This window comes from Gymnogyps californianus, chromosome 1, assembly GCF_018139145.2.
Source record: "Gymnogyps californianus isolate 813 chromosome 1, ASM1813914v2, whole genome shotgun sequence".
Classification (NCBI taxonomy): domain Eukaryota; kingdom Metazoa; phylum Chordata; class Aves; order Accipitriformes; family Cathartidae; genus Gymnogyps; species Gymnogyps californianus.
This window is the reverse complement of record NC_059471.1, coordinates 180,120,096-180,138,251: the sequence shown is the minus strand read 5'-3', so window position 1 is coordinate 180,138,251 and position 18,156 is coordinate 180,120,096. Positions and strand designations below refer to the sequence as shown.

At 41.3% G+C, this 18,156-nt stretch overlaps 1 protein-coding gene across 2 annotated transcripts in view; it reads left to right on the top strand.

Annotated features, from left to right (window-relative positions):
* Positions 1-10,209: 10,209 nt before the first annotated feature.
* The window catches only part of CAND1 (cullin associated and neddylation dissociated 1), a 28,042-nt gene continuing 20,095 nt past the window's right edge, over positions 10,210-18,156 (top strand). For both annotated transcript variants that reach the window (XM_050895658.1, XM_050895650.1), the window contains exons 1-2: positions 10,210-10,437; positions 14,539-14,682. In XM_050895658.1, coding sequence (XP_050751615.1) covers positions 10,370-10,437; positions 14,539-14,682 — 212 coding nt within the window. In that variant the 5' untranslated portion in view covers positions 10,210-10,369. The remainder of the gene's footprint in view (positions 10,438-14,538; positions 14,683-18,156) is intronic.

Sequence of the window (18,156 nt, the reverse complement as noted above, 5' to 3'; positions counted from 1 at the left end):
GGCTCCAAAAAATTATTTTATGATGAAGATTCACAGTAAAGCTCAAAATGAAGAGAAAGGATTCCTAATTTGGCAGCCCTAGCTGCACAAATAAACAAAAAAAGTCATTTGGTAACATATGTGACCCCAAGTGGCAGCTTCTTTACAACAGATGTAATTTAATCTTTGAGCAGCAGGTGCAAAAGTTATCTCAAGGCAGAAGCTACAAATAGAGTAATTTTACAGGAGACACTTTACTTGGTGGGAAATGTAGGAATAATTGCGACACGCAGCTCTTTTTCCTTCTGTCTTCCAACAGCGGATCATACATGACCCAATACTTTATCTTGGAAGATATATATGTATTTCTATCCCCTGCCCCCAGATTAGAACATGGTTCAGCATAATATTTGCTCCTTTGGTCAGTGTTTAGCAATTGATGTGAAAATGGATTTTCATTCCAGTTGTTTCTAATCACTCAAAGGAACACATTTGTTCTGAATTACCTATCTGGACATCCAGGCGGTTGCTAATAAAAGAGAATCAAATGGATTTAATGCCACATTCGATCATTTCCCATGGTTCTGGAAATGTATTCACCACCCCAAGGCTTCGCTTGGTTTTGCAAATGTGTCAGTTAGGGTTTTATCCTGCAGGATGCTGAAAACAGCATTTAAGTTGTACAGTGCTAACTTGAGCTAAGAACTTTAACCAGCTAGGCCCTCATTAAGGAAACTGAAAAACGATTTTTTTTTCCTGATCGCTGAAGCATGTAAAATAAATACACTAATTAAAGTTCTGAGCCTCAGACCTTATACAGCAAACAGTGATACAGATTTTCTTCCTGTTTGATATACCTGCAATACACAATAAGATCTTTCTCCAGCAAAGTACGTAAGCACACGCTTAACGTGAAGCCATAAGAATACTCTGATTGGTTTAAAATTAAGCAATGTGCTTAAGTGCTTTGTGGTATTTAAGCCAGCCTTGAATCAACCAAGATGGCTCACACAACCCAACCATGTTCCACAATTCACTGTTCTCCCAGAAGTCTGAAATACCATGGACCACTGCCAACCTCCTTTGACTGCCCCGCAGGTACTGCACTACTGCACTACTAGATGAGTCACCTCCACAAAATGTAATTTTGGAGTTGGCTTCTCGAAACAAAAATTCTTTGCATCGGTTTGTGGACAAATAGTTCTGAACAGAAAAAAATTACTCCCCTAGGTATTCCTGTCCTTCTAGTAATGCCCTGGTCCTGAATGTTGACTAAAATGGGATATTTCCATTGCAATAAAATAGCTATATTTACAAGCTGACCTTGAAGCATGTACAAACTATTCCTCCAAGATGGTATCACAGCTTCTCAGCTAGATGCCTCAGACTATACACTGCTAAGGGATAATGAAAATTCTCTTTCAGCCTCAGCTGCTGATGCTGAACATTTCAGCCTCAGTTGCTGTTATGAATTTAACATAACACAAACCTCACGCTGTTCTTGGCCTTTGCTGGGTTCCCAGAGTGACCCTGTTAACACCACACAGAAAAGCAGAGCGGATGAAAGAGCATCGAATGGAAGCAACACAAGAAAAGGCCCTGAGAGCAATGAGCCTCTGTGGTTTATTCACAACGGCAAACGTGGAAGGGATAACATCCTGTATCTCAAAAGGACAACAAACTTGGCCACACACGAGGCTGGCAGATTACAGTAGGTGCTTCTCCATCTGTTTCTCTGCTCCTTGGCAGCACAGGTTTCAAGGGAGAGTTGAGGGACACTAGTTCCTGCTCTCACAGTGGTTCTGTCTGGGCAGCACACTTGGACGACCTCCCGATGGAGGATAAGGCTGCAAAACTGCATCTTCCTTCCGTCAATGCCCATCGCAGCTGCAGACAGTGCCACTATTCACAGTAGGACAAAGTGACTGCAAAATGCCATCAGATCAGCTTTTTCACACTGAGTACACGCTGGTGTAAATGGCGACATCAGGTACAAGAAAACAAAGAAACAAGCTCATTTCTTTCTATTGCTAGAGAAAGCACTACCTCCAGAAACACTGTAGGAATGGACTTAGAGGACATTCTTACAAATCGTCGAGAGACAAAATCATCTTTATCTTGCGATATGTGAGCAGACAATTGTCTCTCTGTATCTCAGATCTCCTTCCAATGACATTGCTTCTACAATATATTTGTTCCAGGCTCTCTGAAGCACTGGCTAGTAACGCAAAAATGTTACAAAAATGACTAATTTTGGCCTCTAAAAGATGATAATAGAACAAAGCCCTGATCTAGTACCATTATAGCTGAATACAGAGATAAAATTATGCCCTTAAACTGGCAGTACCACAACAGTGCCAAAAAAATTAAAAATCATATAGGTCACCTTGACTGTGACAGGCAGGAGATGTTGTTTCTAACATAAGTAATAGGACTTAACATTTCAATGGATGAAAAGACTAAGAAGTTTTGGAAAACTATTTTTGTTTTGGAAATTACATTCCTCTGTATCAGATTGTAGCAGCGTGGGTTGACTTCTGTGATAGCAGTTATTAAAAAATGCCAGTTCTCTCAGTGAGAGCTACCGGCATCATTAACCCCCCGAGAGATAATGAAACAACAGGAGGCATTTCTTAAGACTGTTTTGAAATTTAAACATATTCTTTTCAACGTATGTTTTTCTTACTGGCATGTAATGATTTCAAAAGTATTATAACTAATTGCAGATGTTTTCTTTTAAGAGCCTCTTCCCGCTTGAATAATGCACATGAGATATATGAGATTCTTGGCTGGTATTCTTGCTTCTTTTGATACTTTTGTTTTGTATTTGCCATTCATATACATAAATTCACAAATGAGCCACCAATACTTGGCAGTCCTACTCAATTTTATACATATTCATTATGAAGAGAAGAGAAATTGTACATACCCAGAGGGTTTAAAAATTCTAATAGTGGCTCTGACAAGTTCAAACATACACTATATCTCGTATATCTCCTAAACTTAAGACTATACCCTGCTATTATAATACATGGCTACTAATCCTAGAATGATACTGTGCTGGTTTGGCTGGGGTAGAGTTAATTTTCTTCACAGCAGCTAGTATGGGGCTATGTTTTGGATTTGTGCTGAAAACAGTGTTGATAATTCAGGGATGTTTTTGTTACTGCTGAGCAGTGCTTACACAGAGTCAAGGCCCTTTCTGCTCCTCACCCCACCCCACCAGCGAGCAGGCTGGGGGTGCACAAGAAGTTGGGAGGGGACACAGCCAGGACAGCTGACCCCAGCTGACCAAAGGGATATTCCAGACCATATGACGTCATGCTCAGCATATAAAGCTGGGGGAAAAAGAAGGAAGAGGGGGACGTTCGGAGTGATGGCGTTTGTCTTCCCAAGTAACTGTTACGCATGATGGAGCCCTGCTTTCCTGGAGATGGCTGAACACCTGCCTGCCGACGGGAGATGGTGAATGAATTTCTTATTTTGCTTTGCTTGCATGCGCGGCTTTTGCTTTGCCTATTAAACTGCCTTTATCTCAACCCACGAGTTTTCTCACTTCTACTCTTCCGATTCTCTTGCCCTTCCCACCGTGGAGGGAGGGAGTGAACAGCTGTGTGGTGCTTAGTTGCCAGCTGGGGTTAAACCACCACAGATATGAAGAGCCTAGTAATATGTATTTAAACAACTTTCACACTTATGACTCTCTGTTAACTAATTTTAGCACACAAACATGGAGCTAATGCATTATATCAACAAGCAAACTCATGTTGAAAGACACTATGCCCCAAGGTTCAATAGGTTACAGTGAGAATATTGGCAATTAAAATTAATTCTTGTTTCTGTTCAAATGGTTGTTGACACCCACAAAGCCCTTCAGTGTGGAGCTGGAGAGACCAGTCGTTGCCTCTTCTTTGGTACCACCACTTGTGTGCAGGACAGCCAGAAAATGGAAAGACCTCAGAGACTCCAGTCCCTTCAGCAGCCCTACCTCCAGGGTGAAGTGGAAATGGTCATGGCACAAATGAGCTAGGCTAAGTTAACTAAGTTTGGGTAAAGCTCTAATGAGGACAAGGAGGTTTCTCACACATTAGCAGATTCATATGTTCTGGGGGTCGGATCTTGACTTTTGTCCTTTTAAAGGTTTCAATTCAAAGCACTCAAAGATTTTGAAGGGAGAAGTGGCAGTTCTGTTGGTGCAAACGGCAAAAGCAATCTTACAGCGGTTTTCCAGTCTGTTACCATGCTATGCCCTTGTTCTCTTTGCAAAAATAAGTAACAAGAGGAAACGACACAGACAGGCTCTAATCAGTACTTGAACTTAGTACTCCTCTAACAAGATTTTGTGGATAATAACCACTTACTATGTGTTAAATACACTTCAGTTCACTAAAAAAAATCAAAGAACTTTTGAGTTGATCAAACGTAGAGCTTCTCAGTCCCAGAAGAGCCTCTAATAAAGACCAGCAAGTGTGTGTTCCTGCTCAGGAAGACCTGAATGGTACAGGTATTACATATCAGATTTAAGAACTGCAGTCAACTACGTAAAGACACCTGGAGAAATCTCTCCTGCAGAGTGTATGGAAGTCAGGGGATGTTTTAAGATTCTTCTGCTGTGAGAATATGGATGACAGTGTGTATTGAGTCATTATTATTAATTTATGTCTCAAATAGCAAATTTAAAAGAAAAGAATACATCATGTATTAAGAGCCGTTCAGCTCCAGCATGCGAGTTAAGGACTAATACAGCCCTTCAGTAAAACATCCCCAGAGTACAAAAAAGATCAAAACATGAGTCAGTTTGTGCCAGCCAACAGAGACACATCTTGACAGGCAGCGGACTATGTTCGTTGTTCAAGTGATGGTAGGCTGGCAATGGGTGTCATCTGCTTCAAGAGGAGAGTCACTGAGTCACTTTACCTTGGATGATCCTGTGGATGAGTCAGTTTTGCTCCAAGAAATCAGACTCTGCAAAGTTACGCTCTATTCCATAGATTCATTCATTCCAATTTAGTTTTAGCCCTCTCTGTTCACCTTGATTCATGGAAGAATAATTATATTTGTATTTTTTCACCTTTGCTGTTACTGACAGTCTCATAAATGAGGGAGGAAGATAGCACATTCTATTGGCCTGAAATGAAGCACTCTTAAGCCAGAATCAACAAAACATCAGTGGTGCTTTAAAATGTCATGAAATGAAACAGATTAGCCCTTATGTCTGCTTTGACAAACATTGACTCATATTGTGATTAGCCAATGCACTAACACTGAAATTTCTAAATTATCGGTATGGTCAAGGCTTTCCCGAAATGTGGGATCCAGAATATACAAAATCCATAGCACAGCTACCTCCAGTTCTAATAAGCATAAATAGTCCAAGCGCTTAAAATAATTTGTATTTTTACGACTTCTGAAACACAAAGAGTATTGTTCAATATCAGAAGTTCCAATTAAACAAGCGCTTTTAAGTTTACTGGAGACAAGCGTCTCTAGTACAAGCATTGCTGAGATCGTTATATAAACAAAGCTGGGTGTGCTGACACAAAGGGAAACATAACTGGCTCTGAAGGAATTACAAATTTAGAGTTGTGATAAGGAATGAAAATGCAAATGGTCAAGCAAAAAGAAAAACAACCTGGACTGATTTTCAGAAGAGGTATTAAGGAAGAAAAAAACCTTTTGTTCTGTAAACCAAGTTCATTTGGCATGAAAATAGTACAATAATAAAAATCTTTGAATCTAAACTTCTGGCTCACATTTCAAATCAGATTTCATTTGAAAGATTCATTTTATTTTTTATTTTTGGGTGGCTGTGGTATGTATTTGAGAAATTTTGACCACAGATGCTGCAAAAAGCTGCGCAGTGTTTAGCAACCAGAAGGGAGATTTCTTTTAGCATTTTTTGTTTGGTTTTTTTTTCTTTTAATTAAAAGACTTACATTTTTTTCTTCAAGATATTATGTTTCCTGAAACTTAATCTTATGATGAGATTGCTATTGGAGCTCTGTTCTTCTGGAGAGGCAATTTCCGCCCATTTGACAGTTGCTTCAGTCCATTACTTAACCAGATGCATATATTATTTTCAGCATTGTTTTCCTGATCTTTCTCTTTTTAAAGCTGATGGAATCAGACACCCAAACACTTTGCTTTGCTTTACTTTGATTTAGAGAAGTGGATTATCTGGGTTAGGAAGGAAAGGCCAGGCAGTTCACAGCTGTAGATATTATTTATTCTTCTTGGTAAGTGCGTAGAAATCTCTCCTAAATGAGACCAACAGTATCTTCTGTTGTCCAGAAACGAAAATCTTCAGTGAGAATCAGCAGAGTAGTAACAACTGCTTTTGGAAAGATGCTTTGGGATTCTTACTTAACTTGCATGTGAACAAATTTTCAGCTTTAGGAGGAAAGAAAACTAAAACTTTGGCTTATGAGGCGAAAGGCAGCTGATGATTTGTTTGTTCCAGATATGCCCTACTTTGGAAATTGCTATCATTTGCTACGCAATGTCATCTAACTTTAAAAATAAGGAAAACAGAAAATAAGGGGGAGAAAACCCCCACCCTAAAGAAAGCATTGTTATGATTAAGACTCCAAAGCCAAGTTTTTAGTTCTACAGTTAACTCATCTTCATCTCTTGGAATATAATATTTTACACAATGCAATACAGTGATAACCTTAACACCTTGAAACACACATTTACCCATGTGACTGTTCCAGTGTAGGTTATGCTGCTTTTTCAATTTGTTTGCTTTAAGTTAAAGATTGCCATACCATTCCTTTTTGTTTCTTTCACATTTAAATCTTGATCACTTCTCTGACACCATCTGTGGTTTGTTAATATAATCAGCCAATAAATTTGTAAAGACTTTCTTTCCAGGCATCTTCTTAAAAATTCAAAGTTCAGATGTATAAAGTCAGTCATGTATCTAAGTGATAAACCACGACTGTAAGATTCTCTGGCTCAAATATCTGCTTGCAGCGGTGAGCAGCTTTTGACCTAGAGCGGCAATTTTCCTTTTATTTCCCCAAACCCAGCTGTAAAAAATGATAACCAGCTTTCAACTTGTCATCCTAAAGGATTCCCTTTAAGCTGAGTAAAGCTGTGTGGTATAGCTCTTTCCACGCTGATAGATGAAGATGCAGCACATTCCCAATGTCCTCTGCCGATCAGTGGGCTCACAACTCCCGTGTGAAGTGAAAGGGCAAATTGGTGAGGGTTCAAATTCTAGTGCTGTGAATGCATCTCTAAACTAACTCCGCTCTTCTCTCATCTTCAGCATTTGGGGAATATATTTGCAAGTGTAAAGCAAGATAAATCCTTTCAGGTTCCAGCATTTAATTAAGCTTTCAGCTATCTTTGTGAATGAACCAAGAGCATCTAATATGTGTGTCTACAGGGAACAGATCGGGAGTACCACTCCATCTGTGAAGTTGTTTGCTATCAGCTGGAAAAAATCTCTTCTCAATTAGCCTCTCTCTGTGTCTGACTTCCTCTGGAACACTGCATCTACTATAGCTGAATCCCAATTGTAATAAACGTACTTGAACAAAAAAATACTTTGACTTCCTCCATGATGGCCTGTGTTTCTGGTAGTAATAGGAAACCAGGTTTAAGCAGTGGCAGGGTAAGCTGGCTGAGGTATAGAAACCAGCAGGGGAAGGATGATGTTAAATGATTTTAAAATAATTTAAGAAGTGTTCAAGATTGTATAGCAGATCAGAGCAGAATTGTTCTGTAATTGTTCTGATTTTTTTTTCTCTCATACACTCTCTTATTATAAGTAAATGTATGTAGGATTCCCAGAGCGGGAAATAGCTTGGTTTAGTGTCTAACTGGAAACGGTAAGGACTTAAGAAGTTAAATCCCAGCTTGAGTGGATCTGCTTACAGGGACCACTGGCAATGCTTTATTCCATAACAGCAATCAACATAAAGACCTTACCTACCATAGAGAATTTTCTATCGTCTGCTTGGTCTAACATGCTTATCCAATAGAACGCATCACGGTAACCATGTGGGCAGAACATTTTTGGAACACATGATCTTTCACCACCCCAGAACCACCCGATCCCCATTCAGTACCAAAGTTATGAATGTAAATAAAGACCAGGTTAGAATGGTCTTTTCCCGCAGTTTGTGAGAACCAATAATATGACACTGACATCTCAGAAACAAATTGTTCCCGGGAACTGTAAGATGCTCAAAAGTCACGGTCACCAAAATGATTTAGAATAGCGCTAACATCCACATGGCAAAATATGAATCAATGTGCCAAATGTCGAACATTTGTACTTTTAACTTTTTATGTCTTGGTACTTCAAAGAGGAGCTACACAGTTTTTCTGTGTGTGGTATAATATCATCACATCATCACAATTCAGACGTCATAAACCATTTGCAGCTGTCACAACCAAGTCAAGACTGAATCTATCTTCATCTGTATTGTTCCAGCTGGCTTCCTCAAATATCCAACACAAGTGTTCAAGCAAAATGAAGTAAAGAATTTCCCTCTCTAAAGGTAACCTCTAAATTAAGTATTACCAAATCAAAGGAGCAAGTGGCCTATTTGAAAATCAGTCAGCATTGGGCCAGCTCTCCTTCTGAGTGCCTCCCCTCACTGCAGTTCCTCTGCCCATACCGACCTTCCCCCATTTCTCCTCGGGACACCCGCCCCCCTCCTGACTACTCCCATCTTCCTTAATCCAGCCCTACATCACACCCCACTGCAATGCCACTCATCCAACACCACACTGCCCACCTCCTTCTTACCCCGGCCATAATTTTCCTGCACAGTGCCAACCTACCACCGAGCTGCTCTGGGGAACGAGACCAGTACATATTAAGCTCTTTCTCCAACGCAGCTGCTAGACAATTAACAGCATCAGTATCTTCCAAAATAGCTGCTTGTACGCTGTGGCTGGGTGACAGGCCATGGCAGTGACACACGATTTCTCTCTACAAACTGAGTAAAGAGCGCATGCTTCCCATCAGCTGCTGTGCAAGGCTGCCTGCAAGCTGCATGTAATAAATGCCTATTTTAAAGAAATTTTCTTTTAATTCAAGTCTTTTTTTAAATATACATAAAGGGATCAAAAAGCATTTCTTTAGGAGTTTTGCTGTACACACACATAACTGAGAAGGATTAAGGCTATCTAACGTTCTTGTATTTTAATATGAACCTTAAGGAAGATGTAACATGAAAATATTTCCCCAGTTCTCCTCCTGCTCTGTATTATCTACCCACGCATGGACAGATCACGGATTAGGTCCAGAAAAGTAATGAGATTGACACGAACATTAATGAGGTACGCAAAAAAAAAATTTCTCTAAAAGGTGCCCTTTGCCTTCCAAGACCTCTGAAAGCACTCACATTTTCAAGCTGCTTTCTGCAAACCGTGACCGATGGAAGCATGCCTTTATTTACCAAGAAAATTAATTTTCACACCACCACTTTTGGCTTCCATCAGCCATTTTTCAGAGCGTGCTCAGCTATGACGGGAGCCATTGCACATGTATGAGAGGGCCTGGAACAGAAGCTGCAGCCTCTGTAACACCAGGATACGTCGTGGGTTTGTAATGGCCACAGTACAAAAAGCACCGTATCTGGTGCCCCACGCAGGGCACCGACAGGCACTCAGAGCGGTGGCGAACCCTTTTGATGTGGACACCATCTAAGTTGGAGGAGAAGTTTATTTACAACTGCGTTTCAGCCGGCTCCCCCTCAAGGTGAGCCGAGCCGAGCCGAGCCCAGCCCTGAGGGACACCAACTCCCACCACATCCCACTGCGCAGCGGCCCAGCCTGGCACCAAAACGAGGCTCCACATCCCAGCGGGCAACGCGCCGCCGAGGCCCTGCCGTCCCCCTAAACTACACGTCCCGACGCGCACCGCCAATAGCCCCGGGTGCGGCGCGGGCGCGATGCACGCTGGGAAGCGTAGTCCTCGTCAGCCTTGCCGCCGTCTTGCCGCCATCCTCCCCTCCCTTCCCCTCCCGCCACTCTCCAACGGCGGCCTAAACTTCCCGCGCACGCTCTGCGCCACGTACGCTCTGGCGTCACACGGCTGCGGGCACCTCCTGCCCGCTCGCAGAGCCAATCAGGGGCGCCGGCAGCGCGAGGAGGGGGGGCCCTCTCGACCTTTGACCCGGCGCCGAGCGCGAGCGGCTGCCCGCCCGCCTCCCCGCCCCTCCCGCCGTGTCAGCCGCAGCCGCAGGAGGCGGCGGAGCGCCCGCCTTCCCCCGCCGCCCTCGCCCCCGCCGCCGGCCCCGGGTCCGGATCGCCCCGCCGAGCGTCGTCCCCAGCAGCGGGCGAAGTGGAGCCGGCGAGGCCGGGAAGACGCCGCCTCCTCCTTCTCTCCTCCTCCTCTCCCTCCCCCCCCCCGGCCGGGTCCGTCAACATGGCGAGCGCCTCGTACCACATCTCCAACCTGCTGGAGAAAATGACATCCAGCGACAAGGACTTCAGGTGGGAGCCGCCGCCGCCGCCCCCCCCCCCCGCGCCCTTGGCCGCCCGCCCAGCCCCCGCCCCGCCGCGCCCGCCGGCCCCGCGCCCGCAGGCCCCGCGCCGCCCTGCCCCCACGGCCGCCTCCGCGCCGGCCACGGGCCTGGCGCCGCGGCTGTCAGGGCGGCGGCAGCAGGTGCCTGGCGGCGGGGAGGCCCGCGGGGCCGAGCAGGGCCCGGTGTTGCGAGCCCGGGCTGTGCCCGCCTCGGTGCCTGTCGGAGTGGGAGAGGGCCCCCCTCCCCGGGCCGCCCCTGCGGGTCTGGGCGCGAATCTGCTCCTACCCCGGGAAGAAAGTTCCCGGGAGGGGAGCGCCTCTTTTCGCTGCCCGTGAAGGACGGGGCGCGGTAGCTGCCCGAAAAGCCGCGGCCTCCACGCGTCGTGGTTAGAGATCCCAGGCAGCCGGGAGGAGCTAAGAAGTCACAGGTTTGCTGACCTGCGTGGGGATAGGAGAGGGAGGAGGTCAGCGTTTGAATTTCTGTCCTTGCAGATGCTCAAAAGCCAAATGGACGAAGCCCTGAGCAACCTGCTGTCGCTGATCCTGCTTTGAGCAGCAGAGGTTGGGTGAGATGACCTCCCCGGGTCCCTTCCCAACCTCAAAAAATAAGAATCCTGTCATTCTGCGAATAGGAGCAGGGAGGGCCACCCAGCACAGCGGGCTTGAACATCTTAAGCTCACATGCTTCCTGGATGCTGCATCTTGTAGACAGAGGGGTTTTGTGCTCCTCACATAATTTGGCACTGCTTCTAAAAGCCTGTGTGTCCAAAGAGAGAAGTCCGGTTGAGTCTTATGGGGACAGGACTGGTATATGTAATTTTGAGCTTAGGATCTGTCACAAGAGCGCTACTTTTTATTGGATCGTTTGCTTGCTTTGTAATAAATTAATAGCAGATAAAATGCAAATATTTGAGTATCGGAAAATGAAATGGTATAGGTAAGCTATTAAAAAACAGCAGAGATAATACATTTACACAGTAGTTCTAGCAAAGCATTAGGTTAAAAATAATTACATTTCTTTGTATTGTGTGCAACCAGAAATTCACATTTAAAGCCTGTATTTGTCAAAGAGGTTACATGAATACAGACAGGGAAAAGGCATAAAATACACTTGGATTTTGTTGCTTTGCTGCAGCATTACAATGCTTAGTTTATAGTTAAAGAACACGTTGACATCTAAACAAGTCTCTTGTTAATATATTAAAATCTAAAGGAAAACAGAGGTGATGATTAAATAACCATAGAGTTGGATTTTGAATAATCTTGTTTACTTTTGACAAACTGTTGGAGCACTGGACACAGATGTGATAAATTTATGTTTTTTTCATGTCGATTTCTTTCAGATTTTAGTAGCATGATATTACCTGGAGAATTTAGGCTAGAAATTTTGGAAGTAGAAAAAAATTGATTAGTCTAAAAAGAGATGGTCCAGAATTGTCTGATTTATTTAAATTATACTAAAAATAGATTCAAACATTTTTTCCTCTAAACGTTACTGAAGATTTTTTTACTTTTATCATGCTAATTTGTTTCTGTGATTAAGTGAGCTTTCCATTTTGTGCTTATGGGGAGGATGACTTACAAAAATTCTAATGTATTTGTGACTAAATACTGATTTCGATGAGTTTTAAAACTTTCTGCATAAAAGGGGTAGGTCAAACCTGTCAAATGCAGTTGTAGCAAGCACTCTTTTTCCCAGCTACATGCAGTTAAAACTTGTTTTGTAGTTGCTTTAGAAATGACCTCTTCTAGGAGCTTTGAACAACTTTGGAATTCTCAAATATTAAAAAAAATTTTCTTAGCATAGATTAAAATCTGACTTTATAAACCATAAAAATGAGTGATTTTAGACATTTACAGGCTGACTGTTATGCAATAACACATTTTGTGAAACTTTGTGTATCGTGTATTTGCATAATGGATAAAATAGTATTTAGTACTAGTAATTGTAAGTGTGTTTATTCTTAGATCATGTATATTCGAAGAGGGACAGCGTAGTTAACTTGTTGATATCAGGGAGTTGAGTATAAACCAGTTTAAGTAACCACTTTACTGTAAAATTTAATCCTCCGTTTTTTGGATAAACTGCCTTGTCCGATGCAAATGTTTGTAGCTTTTATTGTCCGGAAACTCAAATTCTACAATGGGCAGTAATGTAACATGGCAGTTTACTGTGTGACTGTGGGAGAAGTAGTGTCCTCACTGCAGGAGGAGAATGACTACTCTGAGTACAAGGTGTGAGGAGCTGCTGACATGCTGCTGCTTTGCACCAGGTAAAGTTTGATGCGCCTGAGGAGACAGCAGATGTGACTAAAAGCCACATCTAAACTCTCAAAACCATGTTTCTAAATACCGGCTACTTTAAACTAAAGTTGCCAGGCCTCCCCACACCATTGTAGGGTTTGGGTTGGGTTTTTTTTTTAACAGAGGAGTCTGCCAGGAGGACTCCTCAGTTGTAGCTGAGTGCAGAAGCTGCTGATGCACTGAGGATGTGCAAGCTCTGCTTAGTTTAGGAACTTGTCACAAGTAGGCGATGAGTGCATGTGAACTCGTAAGGCTAGGAAATGGGAGCTATTGACCAAGGAAATGAGGGGAGGCTATTAGAAGGTGTAAGAAAAGGAGGTAAATATAGCAGTAACATGGATGCAGTTTGTGAATGTTCTAGTACTGCGTGACTTTGTGTATATCCTTATTCCCATCCTATCTGTCCATTACCTTTATTTACCAAGTAGCTTTTTTCCTTGCTGTGCTTAAAAGCTGATGCCATTCGCATTCATCATCTGTTTATGCGCACATCTGGTTCCTGTCAGATTACAGGCTTGCTTCAGTGGGACTGTTGGAGTGAATGAAAAATGAGTGAGGTCTTATCTTAGAAACACCTTGAGACTATTAGACTGGAATGACTGTATTAAAAGACGGGACAAGTTGAGGTCCATTATGTGAGGGCAGGCATCTGGCGTTTGTGATGCATATTAAGATTATGTGGCGTCTTGGCTTTCATTTCCAATAAAAAAGTATCTGGCGTGTCAGGCTGTAGAGATAACCTTCCAAGTATGACCTGAGCTCAAGTGATGTCTGCTTGAGGCTGATGTGCCTGAAGTCCAAATGTCAACCTTAACTGTTTAATTACAAACCGTTTTTGTCTGGGGCTTTGAATAGGGGTTGGGATTGGTACCGAAGCCCATGGGATTCGTAATTGAGTAATACATCTGTATTACTTCTTCTGAGAAGAGAGGGCACTTACAAAAGAAGAACAGATTGGAAAACAGACTTCAGAAGGAAAAGAAACAAAAGGCATAAAAGCAATATTTTTGGAAAGTCATTTCTCGGTATGTTCTTGTGTTGGTGGATATGACTGTTACTGAATAGTAAATTAATTGATATGAAAGATGATTTTATTTACTTGATCTCTCAAGAATTAATCTTGGTCTTTAATGTGGCATCCCGGATTGAGGGGTGGATAAACGTGATTGGCCGTTGTCTGGACTATAAACAAACTAGTCTGTACAGGGCAACAAAATGACAAACACATAAAATGTAGCTTCACTTTTATTTCTTCCTTCATTAATGTTTGGCTTTTGTGAATTTTGTGGGAGAATGTTTGAAAAACTCTGTATTTTTCTTCTTGCTTAAAAGTTGTTTTAAAATAAACTCAGAGCAGAGATTGATTTTTTTTTTTTTTAAACAAACTTTAAAAAAAAAAAACCTGTTTTTTTACAATATCAGCATAGCTAATGAAAAGACTACTTAAAATCCGGGAAAGTGTCAGTTTTTCTTTGTGGAGATCATTTGGAGTATAATGTAAACAGTGGAAGTAAAATATGTAGCTGTTCTCATCAGGGAAGGATGATGACCTAACTAAAAGTTACTGTCATTTTTAAATACAATTTTTCTCCTTTTTATTCTATAACTAAAATAAATGCTACTTGCATCACGAAACAGGTAACAGTAATCCAACGTTAAATGTGATTCATTTGATAACAAATGGTGGAAACTGAGAATCTTGAATCCTGAGCACTGTGAATAACCCGTATCCTTTTAGTAATAATTATCTGACTATCTTTTGTCAGGTTTATGGCTACTAATGACTTGATGACAGAACTACAGAAAGATTCTATCAAGCTGGATGATGACAGTGAAAGAAAGGTGGTGAAGATGATTTTGAAATTACTGGAAGATAAAAATGGTGAGGTGCAAAACTTAGCTGTCAAATGGTAGGTATTCTTTTTCTATGGTGTAAAGAATTGTTTAATGACTGAACAACATAAAGCACTTTTGAAAGACTTAGAGGAGCACTGCTACGCAAAATAATTGTGAAATTGATGTCCACAAAGGAACCCTTGTACTTGTAGGCTACCTGCCCTAATTGTAGTTTCTTACAGAACTATCTTTTGTTGACATTGTGGATTAACATTTGGGGTTTCAGGTGACAAACAGTGCATGCAATCCTTGCTGAAAGTATATGAATGACGTGCTTGTTCTTTGGTGATAATTCTTGAATGCTAAATAGATTTAAAAAGATTATAATTCATTGGTAGTTGCCACATTGATATTTGACTGTGAGAAGGTAGATGATGTGTAGAGGAAGAGTTGTAGTACTGGAGTAGTTTTCAAGCAGAGATAAAAACATTAAAACGTAAATATATGGTCTTGGTTATCAAATATGGAACTTACCACTTCACTAACATTTGGAATACTGTGTTAATGGTTGTGCATGCTTTACAGGAACTGTAAATGTTTTATGGGTCAGGGTGCAGTTACTTGCATTTCAGAGACTTCTGTTGCTTCAGTACCCTCTCTTCCTCACTTTATTTAACTTTACATGTGGTGTGGCTTTTGCAGAGCACCCTTTGAAGATGTGCTACGTTTATTATGACTGACTTTTTGTTCCTGGCCCTTCTGACTTTTTGTGCCCTTTAAGGAGAGCCTCTCTGTTAAGAAGCTTCTAGTGTTCCTGAGAATGTTTCTTGTTCATGGGCTCAGGTTTTTTTTAATATTCCATCTCTGCTGCTTATATTCCATGAGGCATCGATTGAAGTAAACTGGCTACGCAAGAGCTTGGGACAGCTTTGAAGAGAAGTTTCACGTTGTGATTAGCTGAGTTAGTTTGTTTCAGCTTGTTATTCTTTACAGTTTGCCCTATCAGACTAGCAAAGCAGAAAATTAAAGCCTGTGTGTACATCTTCTTGTGTACTTAGAAGCAGTGCTTGCTTCAGCTTCTGAAATATTTTAAGTGATGGTAACCAAAATCTTGCACAGAGAAACTAGTGTAGGAATAGCAAGTTTCAAGCCAAAGTTTAATATTAGCAGTATAGTAATATAATTGTCACTACTTTTTCACTAGTCTCACCAGGGTTGCAGTATTGTTAAAATGTGTCTCCCCCGCCCCCTTTTTTGACAAAGAACACAAAATGCCATGTTTCTTTTTAATTCAAACTTTTGAAATGTCAGAGTTCCTTGTGGTACAGCTTAAGTTCTATGGCTTTGAAACAGATTGCTTGTACTCAATCAGAAGAGTAGGTTATTATGAAACCTGGCTCAGGCTTAGAATTGTCTTTTGTGTGAAATAGCATTTTGTGGAAAAGTTACGTTGCAGCATACATGCAGTATTCATCTTTAATGTACATCCTGAAGTTATCCTGAAGTTTAGATTAATGCACATAGACACAGCTTATATATCACAGTCTTTAATGGCAACATTAGAATTTTGGACCTAAAGTACAAGTAATGTTTATTAAAACATTAAAGAAAGATTGCAAAGGGAAGAGAATGAGACAGTAGATGGCTGCCTGTGTATATGCACATGTGCACGTGTCCTGTTCTTTTTATTATTAACCATTCTTCTATTTTTAAAGTTTACTTTGACATACTGATAAAATTATTGGATTTAATTAAAATGACAGGATCTATTTAAAGTTTGGAGTCTTTTCAAGAAATCCAAATAATGTTAAAGAACAGTGTTAAATTTACTGTAATGGGATGAGAAACACGATGGAAAAGTTTTCAGGTAAATTGTGAACATTCATCTAGAATGTGTACATTCTTGAACATTTCAAGGTTTTTTTTGGCATCCCAATCACTTGCAGATATGCTTTGAGGACCCCACCCTAAAAGCGTCTTGTCTTCTTAAGGCAGCTTATACTCACGGTATTGTTCCATGCCAGTTTTAAGCCAGTCTAAGCTAATGCTGCTGGTGCTCTGCTGTTCTCGCCCTCCTTGCCCCTTTTCTTGCACTGTTGCTTACCTGATTTTGTTGTAGACTGGTTTGGGGACTTAGTTTTCTTCTGGCTTAGCGCTCTCCTCCTGCAATCAGATGAGCATTGGTAGAAACAGTAGTGGGGGTGAAGGATGGGAGAGGTTGAACACTATTAAGTTGTAGTTTTTCTAAGACGGTTCAAGCTGATCTAAAGTCTTCCATCTACTACAACACTGCCTGTAAGCCCAATTCATTGGGAAGTTAAATTCATCCAGCATATTTTTCTTGACTTTTTGGTTTTTAAATATTTTGTGTTGTCATTCTTTACTTGTGTATTTCTGTTCCGGATTTGCTGGCACTTTCAGCTGAGGAAAACATAAACTGTGTTTAGATCTCTATTAATTTAAATGCTCTGGTGAACTTTAGAGACTATCAGCAGGAACTTTCATCAGACTGGTACTTGATGACCCATTTAAGTATAGATTCCCTCTCTCATAGAAAAAGGGTTTAAGACAACCCTATGTACCTTTGAATCTGTATTTGAGACAGATTTTTCCTTGAGGAAGGGAGGAAAGATTTGTAGTTTAAGGGAGCTTCCTCTATAGGTAGATCAATGGAAACACTGTGAATGGCAAAGGTATTGATCACTCCTTGAGCAGGTAAGAATCTCTTGCAGGAGGATCACTCTTTCAGTGTTTGATTCTTGAGGTCACTGAATAGAGCAGATTTAAAACAAGTTGGAGCAGCCTTAAAGCAGCATTTATTTTTAGGCAAGCATGGCAACAAGTAAGCAGCGTTCCTGGTTTTGCCTTATCCGCTGTTTGCTTTCACATTTGGGTAGGAAGGGCTCTATTGGTTAAAATGCTGATGAACTTGTTTCTTATTGTCTCTTCAAAGCACACTAGTGATTTTGTTCTTGATCCTTTCGGTTATATTACACTGTTTTTGGACAGGATAAAACATGTTGTTCTTTGGTTAGCAGAAGTCAGGTTGAGAGTTCATGGATATTTGGGTAGCTACCTTGCAAGAAGATTGTGCAGTTCATTTCTGAGTAAAAATGAAAATTAATGAGCTGCCTTAATACTCTTGGAGTAAGTGTCAACCTGCTCTAAGCTTTGACCCTACAGAAGGGACAGGAGTGTATTTGTCAAGCTTCTGTTATTGCAGGCAGTAGATGCAAACTAGGTCAGTAACTGCAGGTCGTTCACCTTGTTTTTGTTAAAAGCATGTAAAATTTAAAATGTATTCTTGTTGTCTACATTTTTTCTGAAGGAGTTGTTTTTTGCTTCATCTGATAGTCATAGGCTGTTTTACAGTCAGCCAATGTAGAAAATGGACATTCTTACAGCATATTCTTAGTTTAAGGCTGTTAGTGTAGTCCAGCATGGTATCCTGTGCACCCTATGGCAGCAGTAGTTATACTGCCTGTAGCTCTATCCAAGATTATGTGCATCTGGATTAGACAAGCAGTATGGTTTGTCTAAGCATAGGT